The 22,509-nt window shown below is 45.3% G+C and overlaps 2 protein-coding genes across 2 annotated transcripts in view; both read right to left on the bottom strand.

Annotated features, from left to right (window-relative positions):
- Nucleotides 1–8,892, bottom strand: part of LOC144594738 (uncharacterized) — a 61,410-nt gene extending 52,518 nt beyond the window's left edge. Inside the window, exon 1 of the mRNA XM_078401580.1 lies at nt 8,672–8,892. Within this exon, the coding sequence (XP_078257706.1) occupies nt 8,672–8,844 (173 nt within the window). The 5' untranslated portion in view covers nt 8,845–8,892. The remainder of the gene's footprint in view (nt 1–8,671) is intronic.
- Nucleotides 8,893–9,802: 910 nt separating this feature from the next.
- LOC144594480 (uncharacterized) lies at nt 9,803–21,977 on the bottom strand. The gene is made up of 7 exons (XM_078401015.1): nt 21,926–21,977; nt 17,760–17,844; nt 17,352–17,669; nt 16,843–17,124; nt 15,800–15,947; nt 14,195–14,229; nt 9,803–14,115 (listed from the first exon to the last, which is right to left on the bottom strand). The coding sequence occupies exons 2-7, from the start codon at nt 17,827–17,829 to the stop codon at nt 14,072–14,074; spliced, it is 897 nt and encodes a 298-aa protein (XP_078257141.1). The 5' UTR covers nt 17,830–17,844; nt 21,926–21,977; the 3' UTR covers nt 9,803–14,071.
- Nucleotides 21,978–22,509: the final 532 nt, after the last annotated feature.

The raw sequence follows: 22,509 nt of genomic DNA, 5'->3' as shown, positions 1-22,509 counted from the left end.
ACTGTGTGTTCTGCCCCAATGCTCACCAGGGTGTCCCAGCCCACTGCTTGCCGTGAGTGTCCCGGCACAATGCTCACCAGTGTCCCAACCCGCTGCCAAAATTCTTCAGCCACCTAAGGAAGTGAAGGCATTAGTGTGTCTTACTGGCCGTCGAATCGATATGGTTGGTTGATGACAGATCGCTGGTAGAACCCATCATACCATTGTCGGCATATTATTCCCTGCTCTGTTGCAGGAAGTGATCATCAGGTGGACAAAGGAGAAGGATCGAGGGTGCGCTTAAAGACTTCCTGAAGAAGAGCCAAAAAATAGGAATCCCACTGAGTCCTGGGAACATCTAGTCTAAACATGCTCAGGTGGAAGAGAAGCATTCAGGATGATGTTGGTATCCATGCATCAGGACCAAATAGAAAGAAGCCTTGTGAAGCCTTGTGAATATCTGAGGAAGGATATGCTGGCTTTGGAGAGGTTAGTAAGAATGATCCCAGAAGTGACTTTTGTTAACATATGATGAGCTTTTGACAGCACTGCACTCGCTGGATTCAGAAGGATGAGAGGGGGCCTCATTGAAACTTACCGAATAGTGAAAGGCTTGATACAGTTGGTGTGGAGAGGATGTTTCCACCTGTGGGAGAGTCTAGGACCAGAGGTCATAGCCTCAGAATACGTACCTTTAGAAAGGAGATGAGAAGGAATTTCTTTAGGCAGAGGGTAATAAATCTTTGGAATTTATTTCCGCAGATGACTCTGGAGGCCAAGTCAATGGATGTTTTTAAATCAGATATGGACGGATTTGATTAGTACAGGTGTCAGGGGTTATGGGGAGAAGGCAGGAGAATGGGGTTGAGAGGGATAGATTAGCCATGAATGAATGTTAGAATAGACTAGATAGACCGAATGGCCTAATTCTGCTCCTATAACTTATGAACTTATGAACTTGTGTAAGCAGTGGAAGGAATGCACCGCCTAATCAACAATTCTTCCATCCCTGTGCAAGAGGCAGCGATTCTGATATTGGCCTCATTGGCCAGTTCAGATGCCACAACTTTGAGTGAAATTAAGTCATTTAATTTTATATTTAGAGCTACAACACGGAAACAGGCCTCTCGGCCTACCAGGTCCATGGTCACCGTCGATAGCCCGATCACACTAGTTCTACGTTATCCCACTTTCACATCCACTCCCTACACTTTAGGGGAAATTTCACGGAGGCCAATTAACCAACAAACCCTTTGGATATGGGAGGAAACATCCGCCGATTGATTTCCTTCAAAGCAAGTTTCAGAAAAGAGTGAGAAGCAACATTGTGACCTGTATATTTTTTTGAAGATTTATTTGCTTCTATCAACAAGAATGGTTTCGGGTAGAGCTCAGAAAGATAAACTGAACTGACAAATTCATAAAACCATCTCCACAAAGGTCATGGATGATGGCCGTCCAGCATAATAAAATGGAGCCCATCGAGGATGTGGGCAGGTGGCACTAATCTTCTTTATCTATATATCATTAATAATAATTATTATTATTTCTGAACCTGCAACCTCAATGTTTCTGTTGCATTCTGCACACAGATGGTAATATACTTGACTTTTCACCACTGAAAATCAAGAAGTTGCTGATCACAGTCCAAAGAACACAGAACATAGAACAGGAACAGACCCTTCAGCACACGATAACTATGCCAAACATGATGCCAATATACGCTAAGGGGTGGCACAGTGGCACAGTGGTAGATCTGCTGCCTGACAGCACCAGAGATCCTGGTTTGATTCTGACTATGGGTGCTGTCTGTACAGAGTTTGTACATTCTCCCTGTGACCATATGGGTCTTCTCCCAATGTTCCGGTTTCCTCCCGCACTCCAGACATATAGGTTTGTAGATTACTTGGCTTCGGTAAAATTGTAAATTGTCCCTAGTGTGTAGGACAGTGCTAGTGTACGGGGTGATCGCTGGTGATTGCTCGGTGGAATGAAGGGCCTGTTTCTGCGCTGTATCTCTAAAGTCTAAAGTAAAGTCGAAAGGTATTGAAGTTGACTTTTCATGACTGAAAATCAGAAAAATTTGCTGACCAGTCCAAATAACACTGAACATGGAACATAGAACAGTACAGCACAGGAGCAGGCCCTTCGGCCTACAATGCCCATGCTGAACATGAGGCCTATACCAACTTCTGTCTGCCTGCACATAATCCATATCCCTCCATTCCCTGCGTATCCATGTGCCTATTCAAAAGCCTCTTAAATGAAAGACACAAATGGATAGGTGACATTTGAGACTGAAGGCGTAAGGTTAAGTCCAATATAAATACATAAAATTCATCAGATATGCAGCCACAACTCATAAAGGCTTCCTCAGAGGTCCGTCAGTGTAAGTCCAGGTCATTCTGGAAGATCAGGAGAGAACGTACAATGGAAGGAACATCAAGACAGCATCAGCAACAACGAGGGGACAAAGATTGCAAAAGGACGACCTTGATTTTGGAACTTGGAGAAGACTACAATACTTTGACATGAACCTGGCTTGTTCATCTCTGATGAATGGAATCCAAGTCTACGCCATGAGTTTGGGATTTATGTGTAACAATAGCAAGCTACAGCAGTTCCAGAAATTCCATAAATACTCAGCAGATCAGGAAGTCACTAGGAGCGATATGGATTAATTGGATACCTGTACATAGAGTCACCGAACTATACAACATGAAAACAGGCCCTTCATGAGTTCATAAGTTACAGGAAGAGAATTAGGCCATTTGGCCCATCAAGTCAACTCCGCCATTCAATCATGGCTGATCTATCTTTTCCTCTCAATCCCATTCTCCTGCCTTCTCCCCATAACCCCTGACACCCTTCAGCCCAATTTGTCTATGCTTACCAAGATGCCCCATCTAAACTAGTACCATTAGCCCACGTTTGGTATATATCCCTCCAAACTATTCCTATCCATGTGCACATCCAAATATCTTTTCTATGTTGTTATTGTACCTGCCTCATTCCATATACCCACCACTCTTTATGTGAAAATGTTACCCCTCTGATGTGTATTAATAAAGACTAAGGTGCACTAAACTTGAGTTTGTGTGAAAGAAGGGTCCCGAGCCGATATGTCATCTAGGGATGTTCTCCAGAGATGCTGCCTCACCTGCTGAGTTTTCTCCAGCATTCTGTGTCCATTTGTGTATTAACCAGTGTCTGCAGTTCTTTGTTTCTACTTATCTTTTGCCGTTTTTAGTTTTACCTTTAGAGATACCATGAGGAAACAGGCCCTTCGGCCCATGAAGCCCACGCCAACTGGCAATCACCTGTACACATGTTCTATCCTACGCACTGGGGACAATTTACAGAAGCCAATTAACCTACAAACCTGCACATCTTTGAAACATGGGAGGAAACTGGAGCACTCAGAGTAAACCCACTCGGTCACAGGGAGAATGTGCAAACTCTGTACATATAGAACCTGCAGTCAGGATTGAACCTGGGTCTCTGGGCGCCTTAAGGCCGCAACTCTACGGCTGTGTCACTGAGCCACCAATCTCTATTGACATTCTATAATTCTATAGAGGCAAGAAAGTCAAGAACAGTTAAAATTATTGTCACATTGGAGAGGAAGATGAAGTCTACTACTTTGCTTTCTGCACAGCTCTGGGGCTGCTTACAAAGGACAGGAACAGGGTTTGAAAAATGATCACAGTACTCTAAGGCAAGCAAAGGTTACGCACTGAATGAGAGTTGGACAACAACAATCTCGCTTTTACAGATTATAATGCCTTCTGAATTCCAAATTCGTTCAGGTTTGTAGGTTAATTGGCTTCTGTAAAATTGTTCCTTTGTGTGTAGGATAGAATTAGTGTACAGGTCGCCATGGACTCATAGAAACAAAGAAACATAGAAAATAGGTGCAGGTGGAGGCCATTTGGCCCTTCGAGCCAGCAGCGCCATTCATTGTGATCATGGTTGATCATCCACAACCAGTAACCTGTGCCTGCCTTCTTCCCATATCCCTTGATTCCACTCGCCCCTAGAGCTCCATCTAACGCTATTTGACTCGGTGGGCCAAAGTGCCTGTTTCCAAGCTCTATCTTTAAAACTAAAAAACTAAAACTTCTGAGATCCTTGCTCTAAGTAATTGATCTGCCAGTTTTAATTATGAGAACCAAATTGCAATCGTTGACATAATTTCCAAATGACACGGCTTTTTCTCCTTCAACCACACACTTCGAGTTCTGCAGTGAAAGTGCAGATGAAGCTTCATTTGATAATGTCGCAACAACCCGCAAAGAACATTCCAGAAATACTCAGCAGATCAGGTCAGGGCAGATCCGTAGGAAGGGAAACAGAACTAATGCTTTTTGTCAATCTGCAACACAATGTGCAAACTTTAATCTGGTACCCTCTGAAAATGTAACGCAAGTGGTAAACAGGAAAGTAAACCACAATGAACAGTCATTACGCTCCAGGAGAGGAGGCTGGAAGGGTCTGAAGAAGGGTCAGACTGAAGAAGGGTCTCGACCCGAAACGTCGCCCATTCCTTCTCTCCTGAGATGCTGCCTGACCTGCTGAGTTACTCCAGCATTTTGTGAATAAATACCTCATAAGATCATAATCCTACGATCATAAGACATAGGAGCAGATTTAGGCCATTCAGCCCATCGTGTCTGTTCCACCATTCGACCATGGCTGATTTATATTTTTCCTCTCAACCCCATTCTCCTGCCTTCTCCCCGTAACCTTTGGCATCCACATTAAACATCCTTACTCTCAATCCCTGCTTTAAAAATACACAATAACTTGGCCTCCACCACCATCTGTGCCAATAAATTCCTCAGACTCACCACCCTTTCGCTAAAGAAATCCCTCCTCATCGGCTGGGCTGATGCAGTCTGTATCTTGGGCTTAAAGGTTCCGAGAAGTTCAAGATCATCCCCTACAGAAAACCACGGGCTTTCGACAAACTTACTGCTGCGACTGAAGTAGCACTGCAGAGGGGCATTTGATCAGCAAGCTTGGGAATGCACATAAGTGATGAACGGTTAATAGAACTGCACAGCGGTGCAGCAGACAGGGCAGCTGCCTCACCAAATATTGTTCAAAAGTCACTCTGCTGAGGTTTCAATTACAAATTTGAAAGTAAATGCACAGTGGTGCAGCTGGCAGTACTAATGCCTCACAGCACCAGAGACTTGAATTCAATTCTGACCTCAGGTGCTGACGTGTGGAGTTTGCACGTTCCCCCTGTAACCGCGTGGGTTTCCTCCGGATGCTCTGGTTTCCTCCCGCATCCCAAAGGCATGCGGGATTTCCGGGTAATTAGCCTTTGTAAAGTGCCCCAAGCATGTGGGAAGTGAATGCAAAAGAGGGATAACATGGAACTAGTGGGAACGGGTGATCAATAGTCTGTGTGGACCTGGTGGGTCGAAGGGCCTGTTACAAAGGCGTATCTTTCATTCAGTCAAAGTCAGTTTGGTTGCAGTATGGTGTGGTTTCATTCACAAAACAAAGTAGATATTTTATTGTGTATTGATTTTAATGTTTTCCTTTGGGTCCCAGAGAATGATATGGTAGTTAGAGTCAGCAGGAAGATGAGGATTGAGGGGCTGGTGTGAATGAGCAAAATGATTGATTTTGATTCGTTGTCGTCCACTTGAATTAGTTCTTCATTGGTAGAAAGGAACTGTTTGGGACAGAACCTTCCTTCCTCAGATGTGTCTTCCATGTCTTCCTGCAAAGAATCCCACTCAGATGCTGTCTGTGTGGAGTTTGCACGTTCTCCCTAGGACCACGTGGGTTTTCCCTGGGTGCTCCTGTTTCCTCGCACACCCTACAGATGTGCGGGATTGTAGATCAATTGGTCTCTGTAAAATTTTCCCTAGTGTGTAGGGAATAGATGTGAAAGTTGGTAACATAGAACAAGTGTGTATGGGTGATCGATGGTCAGCATAGACTCGGTGGGCCAAAGGGACTGTTTCCACGCTGTATCTCTAAACTCAACTAAACTAAAAGAATGAATGCATTCTTGCCTATAAATGTGATAGGGTTACTTTGTGATTGTTTCCACATATCTTGTGGAAAAAAAATAACTCCAGTTTTGTCAAGTTCAAGAAAAGCCATTGACTTCCTCCAGCTGTTCTTGTATTGTGCTATCAGGTTCTGCCAACTTGATGAGGTCCACTCCAGCTGTATCAACTCTTTGTGCTTCCATGCTACTGTGAGCTGCCCGATAAACAACAAATAGCAGCCTGCCTCCATCATCTTGATTTACATTAATAGTTTCCAATTCTGAATGTCCCTTTCTTGTGTCATCTGCTCTGCACACACGATTCCAAGTCGTTAGTGTGATTTGAATACAGCTGTGGTCAAAATACTACAAAACCGTAGGAATGTGTGGGAAGGAATTGCAGATGCTTGCTTGTATGGAAAATAGACACAAAGAGCTGGAGTAACTCAGTGGGTCAGGCAGCATCTCAGGAGAAAAGGATCAGGTGATGTTTCGGGTCGGAACCCTTCTTCAGGTTGAAAGTAGAAGGGGGAACTGGAGGCGTGCAGTGTAGGTTTACTAGGTTAATTCTCGGAATGGCGAGACTGCCATATGTTGAAAGACTGGAGCAACTAGGCTTATATACACTGGAATTTAGAAGGATGAGAGGGGATCTTATCGAAACATATAAAATTAATAAGGCGTTGGACACGTTAGAGGCAGGAAACATGTTCCCAATGTTGGCGGAGTCCAGAACAAGAGGCCACAGTTTAAGAATAAGGGGTAGGCCATTTAGAACTGAGATGAGGAAACCTTTTCAGTCAGAGTTGTGAATCTGTGGAATTCTCTGCCTCAGAAGGCAGTGGAGGCCAATTCTCTGAATGCATTCAAGAGAGAGCTAGATAGAGCTCTTAAGGATAGCTGAGTCAGGGGGTATGGGGAGAAGGCAGGAACGGGGTACTGATTGAGAATGATCAGCCATGATCACATTGAATGGCGGTGCTGGCTCGAAGGGCCGAATGGCCTCCTCCTGCACCTATTGTCTATTGAGGTAGGAAAAGACAAGAAAGTAGAGGGATGGGGATGGTTTCCTTTTCGTACCCTTTCCTACCTACAGTTCCCTGCCTTAGTCCCCCCCCCATAGAACACTAGTTCTATGTTATCCCACGTTTTCATCCACGCCCTCCACAATTTATAGAGGCCAATTAATGTACCCAGCCCGCACGTCATTGGGATGTGGGGGGAAACCAGAGCACCAGGAGGAAACTCATGCGGTCACAGGGAGAACGTGCAAATTCCACACAGACAGCACCTGAGGTCAGGATCGAACCCGGGCCTCTGGCGCTGTGAAAGGTAGCTCCTCTACTAGCTGTGTGCCTGTGCTGCCCTTGTTGGTGTGAAGTGACACCCAACAAAAGATCACAAACGGCGCGGCGCGGAACACACACCGTTTGCAGACTGGTACACTTAGTGCTGCCTCCGCAGGTGAATTTGTGGGCAGTCACTCTAAGCAGCACGAGTGCCGCCAAGAAAGCCATGAATGAACTGCGCTAGTGAATTTATGTTGTCACTTGCTTTTAGTTCCAGTAAGGGGCGCTACTTCCCCACGTTGACAGAGGTGCAACTGCTCCTTCACAGATAAACACTAGGTGGCGTGTGAGACCAATGCAAACAACTCCTCTGCTGCAGAATTGTGACAATACATTTGGACACAGGCACGTGGACAGGAAAGGTTCAGAGGGATATGGGTCAAACGTGGCAAATGGGATTAGCTGAGATAGATAATCTTGGTCGACATGGACAACTTGGGCAAAAGGGCTTGCTTCTGTGCTGTATCACTCTACGACTCTATGACTAACATCTCAGTTGTCTTCCCGTAACTCCTCCACAATGGAGGCATTTTATTTTGTATGCTGTATGATTCTAAGAAGTGTCCCGACCCGAAACGTCCCCTGTCCATGTTCTTCAGCGATGCCGCCTTATCCGCTGAACTACTCCAGCACTTTGTGTCCTATTGTGTGAACCAGCATCTGTAGTTCCTTGTCTCCACTCAAATACACTATTGCTTTCCAGATTTCTACCCAAATGAGGCACAATGTCCCTGGAATGAGCAACCTCTCACTAAATTTGCCGCGGCAGGTAAGGAGATTGGATTTAGAGTTATAGAGTCGTACAGCACGTAGACAGGCCTTTGGCCCAACTTGCCCACACCGACCAACATGTCCCATCTACACTAGCCCCATCTGCCTGCGTTTGGTCCAAATCCCTCTAAATCTGTCCTATCCATGCACCAATCCTCCTTAATCCTTGATAAAGGAGAAGGACAATTGACTATTGAGGCCAAGTATCCTGGATAATTCAATCTGTGTGCAATGTACGAAGACCCAAGTTGGTCAGTGTGTGGTTCCCAGCATTTGCTGTTTCCAATAACCTGCTGCTGGCCTGGAAAACACATAAAGAAGAAGTGGCGTGGGGAGCAGAGGGAGAGGCAAAGGGGTTCAGTGTGGGAGAGAGGTCAAAATGATAAGAGAGAAGGGGTGGCGTGGAGAGAAGAGTTGGAGGAATGAGGAGGTGGAATCAGAGGGGAGGGGGAGAGAGGGAGGGGGGGAAATCAGAGGGAAGGGAGAGGGGGGAGGGGAGATAGGGGAGGGGAGAGAGGGGAGGGGGGAGAGGGGAGAGAGAGAGGCGAAAGGCACTTACCGAGTGTGCAGGGAGGAGGAGGGAGCTCCGGACTGCTCGAGTCGGGCAGTGGAGGTCGGACTACTCGAGGCGTGCGGCGGAGGTGGGAGGGGTGTGAGGGAGGGACAGAGCGGGAGGAGGAAGGAAGGGGGGGTGGGAGGGGGGTGAGGGAGGGACAGCAGTGGAGCTCTCATCACCCCGCATTGACAGGCAATGTCGTCAGTCGGGCGGGTGCCGCATCCCCCCCCCCCAGCCCCCGAGCGGGAGAGGCGACTGAGACTACATCTCCCGGCGGTCAGCTCTGCCCGACCTGAGTAATGTCAGATGCGGGGACGGGCGGCGGTGCACGGGGGGAGCGCATTAAAGTAAAGGTCGGGGGGGGGGGGGGGGGGGCATTAGTTAATGTTCCGCGCGGTGGGGGGGGGGAGTTGCCCGCTGCGCAGCGGCTTGTGTGCGGTAACGGTGCTGGGCCCGTTCGGGAGGGTGGACGCGACGGATAGTGCAGCGGCGCGCTGAGTCCGGGCGATAACGGGGTGAGGTTCTCCCGGGTGTGGGAGAGAGGAGAGAAGCGAGAGGAGAGGAGAGGGGAGCCGGTGATCGCGGGCGGGCGGCTCCGCTAACGGCGTCCATGTCGTCGGTGCGAGTGAGGAGAGGCCGCGCGTGCGTGCTGATGTCATACGTACAGACGCACAGCAGCGCCACGCTGAAAACCTTGAGGGGGGGGCAGCGCGAGCTCATCTCACAGGGGCATTGTGACGTCACACGCTGAAGGCCTTCAATAAAAGGCTTAGAAAAAAAAGGTTTTTACTTTAAAACCTCTGTAACTTAAAAAATACACGACCGAATTAAATGAAAATATCATTTTCCACCAGCGTTCAGCGTGGTGATTAAGGCGGTGCAAAAATTGTGGCGCTATGGTTCACCGTTTTGCCGAAATCACTGTTATAAGCATACATATATATTCATTTATTCATATATTCATTTATTCATATATTCACAAGATCTGAGTTTTAGTAGAAGAAAGATAGATAGATAGATAGATGATCAGTATTTTGCATGATGTGTTCTATCTCCTGACTAACGAGCAGATATCTCCAGCTCACCAAGATGATTAAACACAGACACCTTATTTTTAAATGGAACACATTTATTTATACAAAACAATTTGAACAGAGATGTTAACTTTACAAAGGATTGGCAAAACACAAGCACAAATCTTATAAGTCGTGTAAATAAAAAACATACCACAAAGCCGCAGATAAACAAGTTTTGTCATGAAGTTGGAAAGAAAGAATGCGGAGAATATTTACGAGGATGCTGGTGGGGCTTGAGGGCTTGAGCTAAAGGAAAAGGTTGAGTAGGCTTGGAGATTCTTCCTTGGAGCACAGGAGGCTGAGGGGTGATCAGAGAGACGTGCACAGAATCACCAGGGGAATAAACGGGGGTGAATGCACAGAGTCCTTTACCCAGGGTAGAGAAATCGAGAACCTGAAGACAGGGGTTTAAGGTGAGACGGGCAAGATTTAACAGGAAACTGGAGGGGGGGGAGGGGTGTGGAAACGTTTTCACTCAGAGGGTGGTTGGTATAAGGAGTGGACTGCCAGAGGAGGTAGGTGAGGCAGGTTCCATAACAGCTTATAAAAAACACTTGGACAGGTACATGGATAGGAAATGTTTAGAGGGATATGGCCTAACGCAGTCAAGAAGCACTAGCTTAGATCGGCTGTCTTGGTCGTCATGGAAGTGTTGGACATAATTCTGGCCCTTTTTGACTCTAAATTGTCCATCCGTGAAGAAGGCCCAGGGAGGCGATCTTTCTTGGACTGAATTTGAGGCGTGAATTTTGTGCCTTCCCCTTCACTCCGACTCACTTCTACTGCCTTCCTATTTTATAATTCTTCTATATTTGCCTTCACTAATTATCATGAAATGACATCAACTACAATTGATGGCTTTGTTGGCTCCACAGCCAACAATGGACCATGGTGGGCTCCAGAAGATAGGCACAAAAAGCTGGAGTAACGCTGCGGGCCAGGCAGCATCTTTGGAGAGAAGGAATGGGTGGCGTCTTGGGTCGAGACCCTTCTTCGACCTTTCCTTGGTCATCGGTGCCGGCTCTGATTTGTTCTGAACCTTTTCATACCTCTAGTTTCCCTCTCCCTTCCGTCTCTCAGTCTGAGCAATGATTTCCACCCGAATCGTCGCCTATTCCTTTTCTCCTGACTTGCTGCCTGACCCGCTGAGTTACTCCAGCATTTTGTGTCTGTCTTCGGTGTAAACCACCATCTGCCGTTCCTTCTTGCGTGCTTTGCAGGTGTGCTCTATCTTTATGGTATTGTTCTTTATCTTGGCAACATCGCTGGGCAAAGGTTACCGTTTAGAAGTCGATATAAAAATTCTGCTGCTCTTGGAAACCAAGGTTAGCAATGTTCTCAGCAGAATACACTTTTTTCTTTGTTTCATTTGGAGGGGAAAGAGGGTGAATCTAAGGGTGGTTCTGGACAGGGATACGGTGAGAGATAGAGCGAGGAGTTAGAATGGGGAGGTAGACACAAAATGCTGGAGTAACTCAGCGGGTCAGGCAGCATCTCTGGAGAGAAGGAATGGGTGACGTTTCGGGTCGAGACCCTTCTTTCAGATAGAATGGGGAGATGTGCAGACAATTCACGATCGCACCAAGTTTGATGTTTGTCAGCAAAATATTACAAATGCCTCTCATCTGTACCATTGCTATATGCAGTAAATAGCCAAAACCCTTCCCTTCAGTCACTCTGTCTTCACTGTTAGCTTTTTTAAACGTGTCTGAATGAGGCTATTTCAATATTGTGAAATCATATTGCTGTAATAATTGACTTGATTACAGTGTATGTTAAACATAAACTCAGAAAAAATGCTGTCTTACTGCACTCCACAAAATACCTGGTTTGTTGCCAAAGTTTTCAGAAATGATATCACTCTTCTGTATTTGATTGAAAGATACAGGGCTGAGACAGGCCCTTCAGCCCACTGAGTCTACGCCCATCATCCATTACCCATTGACACCAACTGTACATTATCTCACTTTTGCATTCGCTCTCTACACACCAGGGGCAATTTACAGGGGGCAATTTACAGGGGCCAATTAACCTACAAATCCAACACGTCTTTGGGATGTGGGAGGAAACTGGAGCACTCGGAGGAAACCCACACGGTCACAGGGAGAACACGTAAACTCCGCACGGACAGCACCCGAAGTCAGGATTGAACCTGGGTCTCCGGCGCTGTGAGGTAACAGGTTTACCAGCTGCGCCATTGTGCTGCCCCTGAAAGCTATCATCATAAATGGTGTTGGAATACAATGGTTGCATTTCTGGGCTAGTAACCTAGAAGGCTGGATTACTACTCTTTAGATTTTAGAGATACAGCACAAAACTGGCCCTTTGGCCCACTGAGTCCATGCCAGCCAACGATCACCCCCATGCACTGGCGTCATCCTACACGCTAGGGTCAATTTACAGAAGCCAATTAACCTACAAACCTGTACATCTTTGGAGTGTGGGAGGAAACGGGAGCACCCGGAAAAAACCCAAGCAGGTCACGGGGAGAACGTGCAAACTCTGTACAGACAGCACCTGAAGTCAGGATCAAACCCGAGTCTCTGATGCTGTGAGGCGGCAAGTCTACCGCTGCACCACTGTGTCACCCTTGTTGCCGAATATAAATCCCACTGACTATGTTTGAGAATTGAATTGTGTTGGTTAAATCCGCACCAATTTCAGTCACAGGCCCTCATTGAAATGGAAGCCAGATGAATCCCCTTATAATCCTAAAACTAAGGCAAGGACTGATGGGACATTGTGCGAATTTACCAGCAGTCACAGCAATCCCACGAGGAAGAAAGAGATAAAGAATGGAAAGGTCACAGCCTCTTTATTTCCTGGCCTAAATCATTAACAATGCATCATAGACTCTACAAATAATTCAAACATAAATTTTTCATAATTCTTTTGGCTCTTCTGGCAATAAAACAAGCAGAATAAACTCAACCAGCATCATTCTAACAGAAAGACACAAAGTGCTGGAGTAACAGCGGGTCAGACAGCATCTCTGGTGAAGGTGAATAGGTGATGTTTTGGGACGGGACTCGTCTTCAGAAGAATGGTCATTCTGAAGATGGGTTGAGTTACTCCAGCATTTTTGTGTTTTTTTTTTTTAACCAGCACCTGCAGTTCCTTGCTTCTCCATTCTAACATAGACTCTGAGTCTAGCCTGTGTTAGATCTCACATTACATATACATGACCACAACTTTCATTGTGGTTGAATCAGTTACTTCTCTTAAATAGTGGACCCTTGTAAAAATACTGCAGGCACTGGATATTATTTGTATTTTAGGACTGCTACAAACTGTGTCACAACATTTTTTGAAGTGTTAGGGACTGATGACAAATCTTACATAGTTAAATAACCAGCTCACATTCATTGGCTTCGCTCATACAAGCAGTAGTGTAGGTTAATGTAGGTTACCAGGGAAGGTTCAACATCCATTAAAGTGACAAAATAGTTTTTGTTGGAAAGAGAAGAATGCGTGTTTTACAAATGAGTTTTGGAAAAACTCTCTAAAACGTTAATACTGTAGATCAAACAGCTTTTTAAGTGGGCGACATACATACATACATTCTGTTGATTCATTCAGAGTAGCTGATTGCAAAGCACATTTCCTCTTTTATTTTGTGGGAAGTGCAGTCCTGCAGAAAAACTTCTTCATGATTGTTCTGCTACCGCCCAACAGGAAGCAAACTTTCAAAGTGCAACTGAGCCTAAGATGTTCTGCTCTTTTATTATGTATTTATGGCAGCTGGCAAGTTGGTTTACTACGCATTCTATGCGTAAAGCAGTGTTATTCCTTTGGGAAGCAGATTGACCTCTTTTGTATGCGGTCTTTCTTTTGGCTTTGACCTACCGAGTCCATGTCGACCAGCGATCACCTCGTACAACCACCACTTGACTTCACACTACAAACAATGTACAATTTTACAACTGACCCGCACGTCTTTGGATTGTGGGAGAAAACCGGAACACCCGGAGAAAACCCACGCAGTCACAGGGAGAATGTACAGTGTAAACACCGTGCAGATAGCACCTATAGTCAGGATCGAACCCAGGTCTCTGGCGCTGTAAAACGGCAACTCTACCGCTGCGCCACCGTGCCTTTGTGTTTTACTAAGTGTGAATAATCAATGTATGATGTTGGTGACTTCAGACGAAACGAGAAGCAAAGTGCCTTCATTCTTTGGTCCAATCACTGGGTCGTGAAAGCATAATTTGAGTTTTCAGGTTACTGCTGAGGAAAGTCACAATGATTTTCGCAATCTCTGTGGCGGATGCCGAAGTTTCACAGTTGCGCAATAAGCCGATGAAACATTGCATCGCAAAACACTGGCTCACTGGATTGAATTTACCAGTGACACTCTTCCGGATATTAGAGCTGTTAACAGAACAAAGAAACTATAAGAATAGTGACGCACATTGTTAAAAATAAGCCGAATGATTGAAATCAAACCTACCATTGGTGGTGTATATTTTGGTTCGTGTTGTTGACCTAAAAACAAAAAACAAATAATTTGTTATTAATAATTTGTTATTGATTGATATGAAGTAAGATAATTGTGTAAAAAATTCCAGTACGTTTTTCTTACACTTAAACTCCAAATAATGCCTATGAGGTCAGTACGACAATAATAAGCAATCATATATTATCCCTAACATTCAAGTAATTTCAACCTTAAAAATAATTTTATTTCAACAGAATAGAGGAAATGTTGAGACTGGGACAATCCTACCTATAATATTGATTGATAGACTGTTGTTTAGTATGGGTGTCAGGGGTAATGGGGCGAAGGCAGGAGAATGGGGTTGAGAGGGTTTATCCAGGTGCTTTTGCACAAGTACTATGTGTTTTAAGTGCATTTTAGATCAGCCATGATTGAATGGTGGAGAAAATTTGATGGGCCGAATGGCCTTTTTCTGCTCCTGTAACTTATGAACTTATATTTCACATTTACTCAAGAGGGTGTTACAGTGGTGTGAACATTATTTGACAATTAACTAGTTCAACAGATCTTGCCGAATGATCCATTTGAAATTAATTCTAGCTGCACCATGAAGAACTTCGAACATGGCTTAAAAAATAAATAATGGCACCAAAAGTGCTAAAGTAACTCAGCGGGTCAGGCGTCATCTCTGGAGGATATGAATAGGTGACATTTTAGGTCAGGACCTTGTAGAAGGGGCGGAGGTGGAAGGCTGGTAGAGAGGTAGGGGGGCAGGACAAAGCCTGGCAAGTGACTGGTGGATACAGGTGAGGGGGATTTCTTTGTCAAATGGTTGGTCAAAGGCCAGAGATGAAAAGACAAAAGGTTGTGAGATGAGATAATTAAAGAAGAGTTTTAAACTGCAAGAAATTGCAGAGAATTGTAGATGTAGCCCAGAACATTACACAAACCGTCCTACCAACAATAAGAGAGGTGCCTGCCCCTTTTCCGGGGTTACGTCCGCGCCCGGGTGGTGTTGGAGAGGGACTGTGTGCTGTCCACGGGTACCCTGGGGGATTTCCGGGACCGATGGGCACCGTGGGGATTGGATGCATCCTGGATAGAGATGGTAATATAGTTGTATAATAGTTTCATTTGGTATATTTGTTTGTACTATCTTCTGGTGGTGGGTTCTGTTTTGTGTTATTGCATTGGAATTATTGTTTGTAAATAATTGATTAAATTTCTTGATATAAAAAAAACAACAATTAGAGATCAGTCCTGAACTATCTACCTCACCTGAAACCTTCGGACTATCTTTGATCGGACTTTACTGGCTTTAGCTTGCACTAATCGTTACTCAAGTCATTCCCTTCACCATGCATCCGTGCACTGTGGATGGCTCGATTGTAATCATGTATCGCCTTTCCGCTGACTGGTTAGCGAGCAACAAAAGCTTTGCACTGTACCTCGGTACACGTGCCAATAAACAAAAATATTTCGCAGGTCGCTTAATTATATGTTATAATAATAATTGGTTATCTGTGGCTTATTTAATACCAAAGATTCATGCGGGTAATACTTCATGTAACAAAGATTCCAAAGCTTCTCGTGGAATCATTTGCTGAATAATCGTACCTGGACAGTAAGTATCTTTTCCTGAATTGGAAAAGTCCCAGGATAAGTATCCCAGATACCAGACCTCCAACAATGACGTAAACTGCTGTGAGAACCTTTTCCTTCTTATCTTTTCTTTGCCTTACGAGGTTCGTTTCACGATTTGAAGCTAAAAGTTTAGAAGTAAATAAAAAACACAGTATGGTTCAGCATATGAACACTGGTGTAATTTGTTTGTACAGTCTACCCAGGGAGAAAGTTACGTTTATTTAATTGCAACTTTCACCTTTCACCCCATCAGCCATCGCGCACAGCACATCATGCTCGGACATTTCCGTCGCCTCCAGCGGGATGCCACCACGAGTCACGTCTTCCCATCTCCGCCCCTTTCCGCCTTCCGCAGAGCCCGTTCCTTCCGCAACTCCCTGCTTCGCTCATCCTTTCCCACCCAGGCCACCCCCTGCTCTGGAAATTTCCCCTGCAACTGCTGTACACTTACTCTCAGTCCACCTTGGCCTATGGGATCTCCCGGTTCCCAATTTTAACTGCCCTTCCCATTCCCACACTGACCTTTCTGTCCTGGGCCTCCTCCACTGTCAGAGTGAGGCCATACGTAAATTGAAGGAACAGCATCTAATATTTTGCTTGGGTACCTTCCAACCCAATGGTATGATCATTAATTTCTCTAATCTCGTAACCCCTGCATTGCCTCTCTCTCTCCCCCCCCCCCCCCCCCCCCCTCCACCTGGTGCGTCCTTCCAGTTCCACTGCATCCTTGTATCCCTTCTTTGTCACCTCTACCTAACCCAACAATGGGCCATTATGAGCTCCACCCTTTCTTGGTCATCTGTTGCCGACCCTGCTTTGCTCTGGCCTTTTCTTACCTACAGTTCCCTCCCCTCTACTTTCAGTCTGAAGAAGGGATCCGACCTGAAACGTCAGCCATCCTTTTTCTCCAGAGATGCTGCCTGACCCATGGAGTTACTCCAGCACTTTGCGTCTATCTGCAATTATTTAAAGATCATTTTTTTCCCAATCATGAGAGATGAAGGTTATGAACTTACGTGACAAGGAATTCTTCACTTCATATCTTCCCTCTGCCTCATTCCACACAGAACAAGCATAGTTATCCTGTGAGCTACTTTCGGATAGCTTGATTGGAAGTTTGCTGGTGATTTTGACCAGGCCTTCGGTAGTGTTTTCTGTGTCGGTTTTTGAATTATTGGTGAGGTCCGTTTCTCCATTGACGATCCAGTGAATCTGAGCAGGAGGATATCCCGTTGTTTCGCAACTGATAGATTCTTCCGGTTCTTCAAGTAAGGTCATTTTTGGCAAACTGTATGGAACTGACAAGATCATATCATATCGTTAATGATATTGTCCAGATATTGTTTCACCGTAAAGTCTGCCAAACCTGCCATGCTAATCCTCTGTGTGATCTCCATCCAGGAGCCCAAGGACTCCATGGACAAGGGCAGGCAGTGCCTGCACACGTAGCCGGATAGACTCGCAGAACGACTGTGGGCCGAAGGGAATGTTTCAAAGCTATATAACTAAAAAATAAATGACCTACCTTTCAACACTAACTTGATATCAGCTTCGCCATAGCCAATGTCTGTTTGCAGAATGTAATGATATATCCCAGCATTGGATAGTTTGGTATGTCGGATAATCAGTGAGACGTTAACTAGATAACGATCTAGTAATTCAATTTGTCCCTGAGATTTACTGTGGCCTTTTTGTGTGTCGAAGGTAAAAAGTGAGTTGTTATCTTTATTTAGTTGAATTTTTTTAATTTTTCTGAACCCTACTGTTTCCAGGCTGCATGGTAGCACAGTGTCATTATTCAATACTCCTGTCACTGGGCTCACGCATTCAAAAGTCATGAATTCTGTAAAACAAGAACGCCCATCAAAATCTAATCCTAAATCAACAATCAGCACAGAACGAACTATTTACAGAGAAGTGTTTCAGTACTTACTTTGGGCAGAAGGTGTGCTTGCAAACAGAATGAAGAAAATACACCATTTCAGCTCAAAACCCATTTCCATAATTCGGTTCACCTGCTGATTTAAGCACAATACGCAAAAAAAAATCAGAAATTTGGATGAACATATTGACACGCAATTAAGGGAAGGACACAGAGTGCTGGAGTAACAACGGGTCAGGCAGCATCTCTGGGGAACATGGAGAGGTGACGTTTCACAGTGCTGAAGGCACTCAGCTTGTCAGGCAGCATCTCTGGAGATCATAGAGAAATGGGTGGTGTTGCCTTTTGGGAACATTAACAAGGGGCAGAACCTACACAGTGAATTGTGGAGCTCTGGGGAGCGTTGTAGAGCAGAGGGATTTAGGAGTACAGGTTCCTTGAAAGTAGCGTCACAGGCAGATAGAGTGGTCAAAAAGGCTTTTGGCACATTAGCCTTCATCAGTCAGAGCATTCAGTATAGAAGTTGGGAGATCATGTTGCAGTAGTCTAAGACATTGGCGAGGCCTCATCTAGAGTGTTGTGTTCAGTTTTGGGCACCATGTTCTAGGAAAGATGTTCCCATGCTGGAAAAGGTGCAGAGATTTACAAGGAGGCTGCCAGGACTCGAGGGCCTGAGCTATACGGAGAGGTTGTGTAGGCTTGGACTCTATTCCTTAGGGCACAGAAGGATGAGGGGGGAATCTAATAAAGCTATACAAAATCATGAGAACAATAAATCAGGTAGATGCACAGTCTCTTGCCCAGAGAAGGGGAATCAAGAACTGGAGGACATAGGTTTAAGGTGAGGGGGGCGAAAGAATTAATAGAAACCTGGGGATAACTTTTTCACACAAAGGGTGGTGGGTGTATGGAATGAGCTGCTGGAGGAGGTAGTTAAGATAGGTACGATTGTGACGTTTAAGAAACATTTAGACAGGTACATGGACAGGACAGGTTTAGAGGGATATGGGCCAAATGCAGGCAGGTGGGACTAGCGTCGATTGGGCATTTCAGCCGATGTGGGCAAGTTGGGCCGAAGGGCCTGTTTCCACACTGTAAGACTCTATGAGATAGGTGAAGTTAGCGTCGGGACCCTTCATCGATGTCTGAAGAATGTTCAGACATTCTTCTCTGGAGATGCAGCCTGACCCACTGAGACGCTCCAGCACTTTGTGTCCTTTGATGCAAACCAGCATCTGCAGTTCCTTGTTTCTACTAATTAGTGGAGGGATATGGATCACGTGCAGGCAGAGGAGATTAGCTTTAACTTAGCATCATATTTGGCACGGATTTTTGTGGGTCGAAGTGCCTGTTCCAGTGTTGTACTGTTCTATGTACTAAATCAAAAGAAACATTGCTGGCCTCTCAGTCTTGTTAGGTTTTGTCAGGGGTTTCGTATAACTACAACCTTAAACAATAAATCATATTTGTGACTTTTGTGACATTCTGAAGGTGTCCCGATCCAAAAACATCACCCATCCTTTTTCTCCAGAGATGGTGCCTGACCCGCCGAGTTACTCCAGCATTTAGTGTCTATCTTTGTGACATTTGCGTTGGCTGATCAGAATTAAGTGCTTCAATTAAAACAACTAATTCTACTCGGTGTTTTCCTCCAATTATCAGGGCAAAAATCCCAAAGTCTGTGATCTGTCTCAATGACTTCATTGTTCCTCAACTTCTGTTGTGACTGAATTTTCAAGATAATGAGAGTATCTGGCCAACCTATTTGTTCCAAATCCTCATATCAAGCCCCCATGTCAAGTTAGAGTATTTTCTTGGGGGTTTCCCAATCTCTCAGAGCAGAACACAAAGTGCAGGAAGATCTTAGCGTTTCAGGCAGCATCTGTGGAGGAAATGTAGCGACTGAAGAAGTCTCCGGACTCGAAATGCAAATTGCCTATTGGGATGCCCACTGGGTTCCTCCATCACTTTGTGTTTTGTTCAAGATTACAACATCCGCAGTTCCATGTGTCTCCCACAGTAACTTCAATGGAAGATCAGTGTAATTACTGAAAACAGATTCATTTTTGATAGTGTGTGTAATTCCATGGTATTCCTTCAGGATACCTATTTCAGCATTGAGCACCACACTTTCCTGGACTATCTAGAGGGTGGCACAGTGACGCAGCGATAGAGTTTCTGCCATACATCGCTTGCAGCGCCGGAGACCTGGGTTCGATCCCAACTACAGGGGCTGTCTGTACAGAGTTTGTACGTTCTCCCCGTGACACAATGGGTTTTCTCCAAGATCTTCGATTTCCTCCCACACTCCAAAGACATGCAGGTTTGTAGGTTAATTGGCGCAGGATGGCTGCCTCGCCAACGGTCTGTCTTCGTCTTTTCCTTCTTTGTGTTTTAACTTGTTGTAAAATGTATGTTTTAGCTTATCTTTAGTTTTGTCTTATGTGGGGGGTGGTGGGGGAAACTTTTCTTATCTCTTTCCTCGACGGAGATGTGACTTTTCCGTGTCGTATCTCCGTCCGCAGTGCGGCCTGACATCGTGGAGTTGGCGGCCTCTTGTTTGGGACTTTTGGAGCCTGCGGACTTTTACATCTCGGAGCGGGCGATCCCTTTGCCAGGGGTCAGCCTTTGGTGCTCGAACCCGCGGGAGCTGTGGACTTTAATGTCATGGAGCTCGCGGTCCCTGGTTAGGGATCGAATTCAGGAACTCCAAGCCGCAGGAGGTTCGACCGCCCTGATGCGGGAGCTTAGATCGCACCGACGGGGAGCTCAATCGCTGACTACGGATGGTTCGACTCCCCTGACCGCGTGAGGAAAGGAGGAAAGAAGAGAAGACTTTATTATCTTCCATCACAGTGGGGAATGTGGAGGAGCCGCTCCGGTGGATGCTTATGTCAAATGTTTATGTAGTTGTGTGTCTTGGTGCTTTTTTGTTATGACTTTATGGCAAACCAAATTCCACGTATGTTGCAAAACATACTTGGCTAATAAATTACGATTATGATTATTATGTTATATTATTATGGGTGTAAGAGTAAATTGCCCCTAGTGTGTGTAGGATAGTGTAAGTGTGCGGGGATCGCTAGTCGGTGCGGACTCGGTGGGCCGAAGGGCCTGTTTCGGAGCTGTATCTCTGAACTAACCAAAACTATAGCTTGGACACCTGATGGACAAACAACTTGAGCGACCAGGAAAGCCCCATTTAAGTAACGGAGAGCTTTTTCCAGTTTTCTCTGCACTTCACAGTTGTGAACCATGACCATAAGACATAGGAGAAAAATTAGGCCATTCGACCCATCGAGCTTGCTCCACCATTTGATCATGGCTGATCTAGTTTTCCCTCTCAACACCATCCTCCTGCCTTCTCCCCCAAACCTTTGACCTTGTTACTAATCAAGATCCTATCAAACCCTGCTTGAAAAATATCCAATGACTTGGACTCCACTGCCGTCTGTGGCAATGATTTCCACAGATTCACCATGCATGACTGTAGAAATTCCACCTCATTTCCATTCTAAAGGCACGTCCTTTCATTCTGAGACTGTGCACTCTGGTCCTACACTCCCCCACTAGTGGAAACATCCTCTCCATTGTGGGCTGAGAACTGGCTGATGGCAGACCGTCACGTGTGGATAGAAAAAGAGATTCAAAGACTGTTCGGGCGTCTCAGAAGAGTTTCAGCATTGACACATGCAACTGGGAGCAACAAGTATTGGTTTGTCCTGTTTGACGTACTTGCTTAAAAAGTGGCCCGGGTTTGTATGAGGAAGCGAGAAAGACAAAAGCGAAGAGGAAAAGGGAACCTCAAAAATCAAGAACCACTATTCATACAGCATGTTTACACCTCTGTTACCTGTGTGAAAGACACTGCCAAGCCCAGATTAGCCCAATCTGCCGTCAGCAGACACATTGCTACATTATTGACCAGATATCATGGAATTATTCGAGAACAAGTTATGAATTCCAACAACGAGAGTGCCGCAACAACAACAACAGCCACAACCACAACAACAAAACAACAACAGCCACAGCCACAACAACAACAACAAAAACAACAACAACAGAAACAACAGCCACAACAACATAAATTACAGGCAGTAAAAACACGTGATTGCAGATGTTGGGTTTATAACAAACGACACAAACTGCTGGAGTAACTTAGTAGGTCAGGCTAGCATCCCTGGAGAACGTGGCTAGGTGACGTTTCGGGTCAGTACCTTTCTGAAGGGTCCATGTTCTCTGGCCTGCTGAGTTACTCCAGCACTTTGTGTCATGGTTCCAGGCCATTTCTTCTTCTGCCTGAGTTCAAAATGTAAATTCAAACATGCAATTCCGAAGAAGGGGTAAACCATTTGGCCTTTCGAGCCTGTTCAATGTAAAGGTATGGTTGTAACATTATCTCCCAATTCCCACCTACCCCCTGCTAACCTTTTATTCCTTTTTTTTGTTATCAACAAACTATCTAGCCCTACATTAAAACATATCCGATGCCTCTACTTTTACCGCCTGTTTATGAAGAGGCTTCCAAAGGCTCACAGTCTCTGGGTGAAATAAATTTCACCTCATTTCTGCTTTACTATAGTAACTCCTAATTTGTGACCTATTACACCTAGTTCCAGATTCAGAACTGTCCGCCCTATATCCATCCAACAAACACCCCAGGATATGACACCATTCAGTCCCCTCTCAGTCGTCTTCTAAACCCCAGCGCACCCAAACCAAACCTGCCCCACCTTAGCCTACATGGCAATATGCCCACTCCAACAAGCCGTAAAAAAATGTCCTCTTCAACTTATACTCC

The sequence above is a fragment of the Rhinoraja longicauda genome, chromosome 6 (genome assembly GCF_053455715.1).
Source record: "Rhinoraja longicauda isolate Sanriku21f chromosome 6, sRhiLon1.1, whole genome shotgun sequence".
NCBI lineage: Eukaryota > Metazoa > Chordata > Chondrichthyes > Rajiformes > Arhynchobatidae > Rhinoraja > Rhinoraja longicauda.
This window is presented reverse-complemented; position numbering and strand designations above follow the sequence as displayed.

Excerpts from the sequence above, each read along its gene's own strand:
- LOC144594480 (XM_078401015.1), bottom strand. The coding sequence starts at position 17,829 with ATGGAAATGGGTTTTGAGCTGAAATGGTGTATTTTCTTCATTCTGTTT. Across the intron at positions 17,670-17,759 it reads AAGCACACCTTCTGCCCAAA|AATTCATGACTTTTGAATGC; the intron begins GTAAGTACTGAA and ends CTTGTTTTACAG. Across the intron at positions 17,125-17,351 it reads TATCAAGTTAGTGTTGAAAG|TTCCATACAGTTTGCCAAAA; the intron begins GTAGGTCATTTA and ends TGATCTTGTCAG.